This window comes from Zootoca vivipara, chromosome Z1, assembly GCF_965207765.1.
Source record: "Zootoca vivipara chromosome Z1, rZooViv2.hap1.1, whole genome shotgun sequence".
Lineage (NCBI taxonomy): Eukaryota > Metazoa > Chordata > Lepidosauria > Squamata > Lacertidae > Zootoca > Zootoca vivipara.
This window is the reverse complement of record NC_142583.1, coordinates 70,317,139-70,325,134: the sequence shown is the minus strand read 5'-3', so window position 1 is coordinate 70,325,134 and position 7,996 is coordinate 70,317,139. Positions and strand designations below refer to the sequence as shown.

The 7,996-nt window shown below is 50.4% G+C and overlaps 1 protein-coding gene across 1 annotated transcript; it reads right to left on the bottom strand.

Moving 5' to 3' along the window:
• Nucleotides 1-443: 443 nt before the first annotated feature.
• LOC118077542 (kyphoscoliosis peptidase-like) lies at nucleotides 444-7,671 on the bottom strand. Its single transcript, XM_035101174.3, has 6 exons — nucleotides 7,015-7,671; nucleotides 6,185-6,302; nucleotides 5,908-6,025; nucleotides 4,704-4,895; nucleotides 2,400-2,590; nucleotides 444-1,765 (listed from the first exon to the last, which is right to left on the bottom strand). The coding sequence occupies exons 1-6, from the start codon at nucleotides 7,660-7,662 to the stop codon at nucleotides 444-446; spliced, it is 2,589 nt and encodes an 862-aa protein (XP_034957065.3). The 5' UTR covers nucleotides 7,663-7,671.
• Between the last annotated feature and the right edge of the window lie 325 nt (nucleotides 7,672-7,996).

Here is a 7,996-nt window from a genome sequence, read left to right as displayed (position 1 = left end):
GTGCTAATAAAGCAGCTGGGTGAGAGCAGGGGGGTTGTTTTGTGGGGGGGGGGGAGATTTTGATCTCTCCTCCATTACACATTCTATTCCCCCCTCTTTCTTTAACAGAATCAGAATTTTAGAGTTGCAAGGGACCCACTTCTAGTCCAGCCCCCTGCAATGCAGGAATTGCAACTAATTAGCTGCCGGTTCTTAATTGTGGCGTCCAATTCTGGGTGCCACAGTTTAAGAAGGATATTGACAAGTTGGAACGTGTGCAGAGGAGGGCGACCACTTCAACTAATCCTCATAAGGCTTGGTTTCCAGACCGTTGATCACCTTGGTTGCCCTTGTGTCCATGGCTTGGCTGGAACCTGGCCCAGGACTTGCATCCAATCCAGCTGGAGACTTGGGGTGGGGCAGAGATTTAAGTTTCCTGAGAGTTCACAGACCCCTGGACCATTTTACCCTGAAGCGTCACTTAGAATCGATGAATTGCCTTCGACATCGAACGAGAGGATGACATCCATGCTTGGGGAATCCAGGGAGAATTTGATGGCCACCTTCAGCATCGTCGCAGCGAGGCCAGTGTAGACCTCTCCCTCCCACACTTTGTTCTGACCCAGCTGCAGCTCCCATCGTGAAGGACCAACGATGTGAGCGCTGCAGGCCTCGGGCATCTTGATCCGAAACCTTACCCAGCTTTTTTCTTGCAGGACTCCTGACCTGGGTTCTAGGAGGACACAACCCTTCCTCCACAAGCTGTAGACCCGGGGAAAGGGGAGCCACTGGGGGTTGGTGAAGCAGCGGATGATGTAATCACATACATGGACAAATTCTTTGTTTTCGGCGTCCCTCCCGTACAAGCTGAGCCTGAAGACTCCCGATTCAGGGAGCAAGATGGAGACGCTCACCTTGTTCTCCAGGTGGGTAACCAAGACGAACCGTTCCATCGGGTATGTTTTGCGGGTTATTTTGTCCTTGCCCAAAGTGGTGGTGACTTCAAAGCCTGGCTGAGTACGAAAAGTGACAGTGCACCGTCCCTTTTTAGTATTGATGATGGGGGCGGTGTGGCTCGGGTTGGAGAGCCCTCTCCACAGGGAGCTGATCCCTGCTCCGCAATGCGCGCTGAGACCCGATGGGAAGAGCTCGTTGTGGTTGATGGGGCTGGGGCAGCGTATGAGGAAGTTTGCGGCGTTCTTGAACTTGTCTTCGTCGAGCTCCTTAACAAACACCGAGAGCCTGTAGTGGCCCACGAAAGGACAAAGGACGTGGCAGCTGAGTTTCTGCTCTTCCACTTGGGACGCCAGGCACTTCCTGCTCAGAGAGGTATCCATCTCTGGATGAACTAACTCGTAGGTGGCCAAGAGAGGCCTCTGGGTCTGCAAAGCCAGCTTCAGGGCCCCCGCGGTGGCAACGATCAGGTCTTCTTCCCAGTTGCACTCCTCAATCCCAAACTCTCTTGCTTTGGGATGGAGCCCCCAGAAAGCGAAAGGATTCTCTGGCAGCCCCTCTTGCCGGTGGGGTTCCAGGCACTCGATCTGGTGGGAACACACCCAAGTGCACGGCTCCGGGGAATCGGAAGGGCGGGCAAAGATTTGCACTTCGAAGAGCCCCTCGGTAGGGGGGAAGACTTTGAGGACCATCTTTTTGTCAGACATGGTTAACATCCCGTGAGTCTTGCCCATATCCTCTTTGCTGTTGTCGTCATGGCAAAGCTTCAACAGCTGGTAAGTGAACTCTGTTGTACGGGCACTTGCTAAAGAAATGGTTGCTTCCCCATGGTCTGTGAAAAGGAAGGGGGAGAGGCATTGTTTTTGCCTGTTTTTAACTGCAGAGCACCACACTAGAGCAGTTAACCTTGGGTTTTTTTTTTGACTGCAGTCTCACAATTGCCTAACTCTTCCCTTGGGGCAGCTCACTCTGCCACCTTTATGTATCTGCCCTAAACACCCCCAAAGCAGCACCCCCCAACCTGCTGCCCTCCAGATGTTTTGGACTGGCTCGGGTGATGGGAGTTGTAGTCCAAAACATCTGGAGGGTATCAACTTGAGGAAGGTTGCCTTGAATTTTAGAGAGCTTTTGTTAGGGGCGCAAAATTTCAACATCCGCTGCTGTCTCAATATAGCTCTGCATTTCTGTCCCTGGGCTCCATTTAAAACAGCTTCTCCATGCGAACCAGGAAGTGACCTCTCCAGACAATGGAACGACTCTTTTCTTATCTCTGTGGCTGCGATCCCCTGGGTGACACAGACGCCGTTAGGCAATTGAATGCACATGCTTACTCCTTCTGTTTCCCTCCCACCCACCCTGCACGTCCCCGGGCACTGGCAAACCATGCTACGCCACTGACCCCATGCCACTTCTTTTCAACGGGCTTAAATTTCTGAGTGTGCCAAAGCATCCTGCTGTGAACATACCTGTTTTAAGCCTGGAGGTGTCTGGAGAGAGGAGGGCAAGCTGAAGTTTGAAAAACTCTGGTGTCTTGAAAACTCTCCCTTCAAAAACCTGCAGTGGGACGAGGGGCTGAGTGAGCTGCCATTTTGGATCATCGGGCCAGTGGCTTTCGACAAAATCTTCAGGGTCGGTTAGGAAGAAAAAATCCTCGTGCCTGCGGGAATGGGGAAAATGGGGGGGGGGCGCCTTAGACATCACATGAAACAAAACACATCCCAGAATGGCAAACAAGGAAGGGGGCAGGAGGCTAATGGCTTGTCTGTTGTTAAAAGATCAGAAGTGGGTGTATTGACTGCGTAAGGACTACCCTGCTGGGTCCGGCCAAGAATCCATTTAGTCCAGCATCCCTCCTCTCATAGTGACTGACTAGATGCCCCAAAGTAAATTCGACAAACAGGATACGAGCACAACGGCTCCTCTCCCCAACAGCTCTGTATAAATAAGGTGTGCAGCCTAGAAGAAGTCCCAGGATCCTTTGCAGTACATGATGCTCAGTCAGCATGCTGCTATTTATTTTTATTTATTGAATTTATATACCTGGAGGTCTCAAGGCGATTCACAAAAAGATCACAATATATAAAAACAACAACCCAAATAACATACCCACCCACCCACCCCAAAAGGGACATTTTTGCCTGGAGCCTAAAGGTGTATCATGAAGGCGCCAGGTGAACTTCCCTGGGGGAGAGCATTCCACAGACGGGGAGCCACTGCAGAGAAGGCCCTGTTCTCGTGTTGCCACCCTCCGGACCTCTCGAGGCAGCAATCTCCTAATGTAAAATATTGGGGAAATGCATGTTTAAAGGAAAGTAGTGTGGGCTGAGAGTAAATGTGAAAATGTGGGTCCCCGGAAAGCACCTCCAGAGTCTCATTTTAACTCTTCCCGTTTCAAGGCCTTGCGTCTCTCCCCTTGCACATTCAAAACGAACAAATTGATCTCTCTTCCCCATGCATGCTTACACACACACACACTCACAACCCAGAGCAAATGTGTTCCATGTAACACAATTAGATGTTGCAAATGCCACACGGGCTCTTGTTATTTAGCATTGGCTGGAAAGTGACAAGTGCGTAATGCATCTAGCGGAAAATAATTTAACACGATTAATAATTTTTAAGGCAAGTCATTATTTACTCTCGGTCCGAAACGTGCAGAGCAGACTCGAGTAATTACATATCAGGCCACCTAATAAACCTGCTGGGGAGCGGGAGATTAATCATTTTATCAAAGGGTGGCTCTGGTGTCTAATTCAGGCAGCGAAGGGGAAGAATCAGAGCATCCAATCCAAAGTTCTTTGCCAACTAGTGGCCAGATCGGCTGCTCCCTGCAGATTTCTCCATCCCCAATAACATGCTCTGAAAACTCTGGTTTCTCTCTTAAAAGGGGAATAAGTTAAGGGCCGCGATGTGTCCTGAATTTCCTGGACATATGCAGGATTCATCCGCCAAAAATAGTGTCTGGGTGGAGTTTTCAGAAATGGATTAAAATGTCCGGGAAAATCCGGGCGTATGGCAACCCATATCGGAAGTTCAGTCGTACCTTGGATCTCAAACGCCTTGGCTCCCAAACAAATTGGCTCCCAAACCATCGGTTTGTGAAATATTTTTGGAAGCCGAACATCTGGCGGGGCTTCCAATTGGCTGCAGGAGGTTCCTGAAGCCAATCAGAAGCCATGCTTTGGTTTGTTTTGAAAGTCGAAGGGACTTCTGGAACGGATTCCGTTTGACTTCCGAAGTACGACTGTAGTGGTTTTTTGGGTGAATTTCCTTGGTTGGCGGTTCGAATCCCCGCGACGGGGTGAGATCCCATTGCTTGGTCCCAGCTTCTGCCAACCTAGCAGTTTTAAGGCTCACCCAAAAGTGCAAGTAGATAAATAGGTATCGCTTTGGTGGGAAAGTAAATGGTGTTTCTGTGCGCTGCTCTGGTTTCGGTGTTCCATTGCGCCAGAAGCGACTTAGTCATGCTGGCCACATGACCCAGAAAAACTGCGGACAAACGCCAGCTCCCTCGGCCTGTAAAACGCCCCAGAGTCGTCTGCGACTGGACTTAACTGTCAGGGGTCCTTTACCTTTACCTTTTAGTGCTAAAATATTAGCAACCTGTAAGACAAAGCTTAAGGCAGCCTCTCAATTGCTTTTAACCTTAGGCCAGGAGAATATGCATTCTGGTTTTCTTACTTTAGGAAATTCTGAACCACAGGCTACTGGTCTGATCTGGCAGGGCTGCTCTCGCCTTCCACCCACTTAGAAGTGCCGAGAGATCTCACCGAGGGATGAACAGCCTCTTCTCGACATCCACGAGGCCCGCTCCCCAGCAGACGTCCAGAAGGAACCACTGGCCTCCCAGCTGCACTGCATTCCACATGTGGTCGGACTTCTTCTGCAGGCAGCTCTGGCCTTGGCTGTACCCGGCCCCTCTGCCGTATCCCGAAACTTCGGCACAGGTCAAGCCCGCTTCCCTGTAAGGATTCACAAGAGAGCATAGAGGCTGGGCAAGCTCAATGTACAGGGGGTGGGCAGCTGGATACAAGAGTTACAGTGCCCCCAAGTTGCTTCTTGCGCTTGGACGCCGGGTGCAGACCATAGCATGGCTCAATGGCAGAGCGTCCCCCAGAAATATTTACAGGTACAGGGCTGGGAGAGACCCGCACATGCATCCCTGGACAGCCATTGCCAGTCTGAAGCCAGAAGCCAGATGGTCTAACTCAGTATAAGGCCATTTCATGTGTTCCTACATTCTGCGTTTCTTAACTGGCTGTCTCGCTTTCATATCGGAAGCTCTGGTCAATAATAACTGACCCTTATATTATGACGTCTGCCATTATCCCCACACTTTTTCTTATCACTTTTCCTACCGACAAAAGATAAAATAAAATAAAATAAATAATCATTGGGGGTTTATTTTGGAAGAGGATTGTGCAAGTGCTCAAGGGCACTGAATTAATTTTAGTTGCACAACCAGAATTTGCTGGTATACAATGAAATCATGCCTGCACAATAGTGGAAGTGGCCTGGAAGCAGGTTATGAATGGCCGAGGATAGATTTTGGACTATTTTCCCCTTATGTGCCATCTGTTCCATTTAAATGGTTAGATTGAGGAGACGCTCTAAGCTTTAAGGAAGTGAATCATGGTCATAGAATCATGGAACCTTAGAGTTGGAGGGGACCTCCAGGGCTCATCCAGTCCAACCCCCTGCAATGCAGGAGTCTTGGCTAAAGCAGCCCTGACAGATGGCCATCCAACCTCTGCTTAAAAACCTCCAAGGAAGGAGAGTCCACCACCTCCCGAGGGAGTCCGCTCCACTGTTGAATACCAGTTCTTCCTGGTGGTTAGTCGGAATCTCCTTTCTTGTAACTTGAAGCCTTGGGTTCGAGCCCTACCCTCCAGAGCAGGAGAAAATAAGCCTGTTCCGTCTTCCACGTGGCAGCTCTTGAGATGGGACATATTAAAAAGCCACGGCAGCACATACCTGCACATGTCACGGTATAGATGGGCATACCCAGAGCACACTCCTCTCCCGGTGTGAAGGACCTGCTCAGGGGTATGGATCTTCTCCGAGAACCCCAAGAAGCCGTTGACATCATACTCTATTGTGGAGCAAAACCAAAACACCGCTTTACCAAGAGGTTGTTATGACAGGAAGCACCCCATCAGTCTTGCTTGTTGGAAGAAAGGTGGGTTAGGCTTATGAAATCACTGCCCCCCTGAAAATACCCCCAAGGAGGTTTGCATGAAAACACACTTACTGATATTGTGGCACAGCCAGATCCATATGGCTCGCGCCTTCTCCAGCTGGCTATTGGCTCCTTTGGTAATCAGTGGAACAATGGTCTGGACGGACAAGGATTCCTGATTGGTTTTCAGCTAGGGAAGATAGGTTGGGATTTCGACAATCAGCAGCAATCTGTTTCATAAGATAAGCAGCCATTCATTTGTCTAGCCCAGCCATTGCCAACCCTGATGCCTTCTAGATGTTTTGCATGAGGACATCCGTCAGCTCCAGACGGCCCATGCTGGTTGTAGTCAAAATCTCTGGAGGGCGCCAGGTTGGTGAAGGCTACCCTGTCCCATCCCAGTTGGAATTCTGCTCAGCATTTGTAGAGAACGCTTGGAGAAGGAACTGGGCAGCCTGTGGTCCCTCCAGATGTTGCTGGACTACAAGTCCCATCATCCTCCCATCCACCTTCCATGGTGGCTGGGGCTGATAGAAGCCCAGAGTCCAACAGCGCCTGGGGGGGACCACACATTGATTATCGGAGACCCATCTGGGTAGCAGGACCAACTCAAAGGTCCATCTAGCTTTGCATCCTTTCTCCCACTATGGCCAGCCAAATGCCCCCCAAGCAGGGCTTGAAGGGGGCAGCTCCCCGCCCCACTGTCAGCGTTTGGGAGTCGGTGGCAGACTCCCCCTGGGTGTGTGCTCTTCAACCTTAGCCCTGCTGATTGGGTGGAGCTCATCTGAGTTTCGATCTGAGCTTAAAATATTTAATCAGTGGCCGTGTAATTGGAAGACCACCTGGAGCTCTAGCAGAAAGGAGAACTGGTAGAACTTTGGGACATTCTTTTCTCCACCCACCTGCTCGCTCACATGAAGAACGTGGGCGTCCAGCTGTCTGAAAACCTCTGAGTCTGGGAAAAGGTCTCTCCGTCTCTTCCTCTGGGCTGTTTCAGGGCTGTTCGGGGGAGACCAACATCTTCCCTTTGAGTCTTCTGCTTCTTGTTCCTCACATCGTTGGTCCATCATCTCTTGCACCTGGTGTGCCTTTGGGGAGCCTGATCTCCATGGGGCCACCTCGTTGCCATCGCCAGCTTTCTTTGCCCAAAACAGAAATACGTCCTTGCTGGGGAAACCTTGCTGGGTAATTTTGGCAGGCGGGATTTCTTTGCACCGCTGGCCAAAGTGTCTAAGCTGCTTGTTCCCTCCATTGCCTCCTGGAAGCTTTTGGCAAGAGGTCACCAAAGACCAGCTGCGGAGAGCTTCGGAAGGTCTTCCTCCCTTGGGAAAGTTGCCATTGCAGATGTCCGTCATTTGACTCTCTCTAGCAGTGGACGAGATGGCATCTTCCTTGGTCTGTGCCATTTTCCCTCTGCAATTTGAGATATTTGATTTGTTTAGAGCAGGACAGCGCCAGTTGGCATTGCGGTGTGTTGATGATGGGCTGAAAAAGGGCACCGTGATGTCCTCAGTGTTTGGGGGAAGTCTTTGGTGCCCATCTCGCTTCATTCCTGCCAACTGAGACTGGTGTGGAGTGGAGAGAGGGCCTAGTAGCTCGCCCTCCCTTTTTCACAGGAGACTTTTCTTGCCCAAGAAGAGCTCCCTCAGCTCTTGTCTTGAGTTGTGCTGTAATAAACACAGGTAAGAGTTTTACAGAATGGGCTTTGAGCCGGAATAAGACTCGGTTCCTACAACCAACAGAAAAAACAATGCAAACTGTAAAGCCTAGAAGACTTTCAGGGGAGGACTCTGTTCACATCGGCTGCCACAGATTTATCCTCATTGCCTAAATCCTCTTAATCTGCTCCAAGCAGATCAGGGACCAAACCCAAGGGGTATAGCA

Bases quoted from the DNA above. Each gene is read 5' to 3' on its own strand.
- LOC118077542 (XM_035101174.3), bottom strand. From the start codon at position 7,662: ATGAAGCGAGATGGGCACCAAAGACTTCCCCCAAACACTGAGGACATC. The intron at 6,303-7,014 runs GTGGGTGGAGAA...TATCTTCCCTAG, and splicing joins TTCTTCATGTGAGCGAGCAG to CTGAAAACCAATCAGGAATC. The intron at 2,591-4,703 runs GTGAGATCTCTC...CCATTCCCGCAG, and splicing joins AAGAGGCTGTTCATCCCTCG to GCACGAGGATTTTTTCTTCC.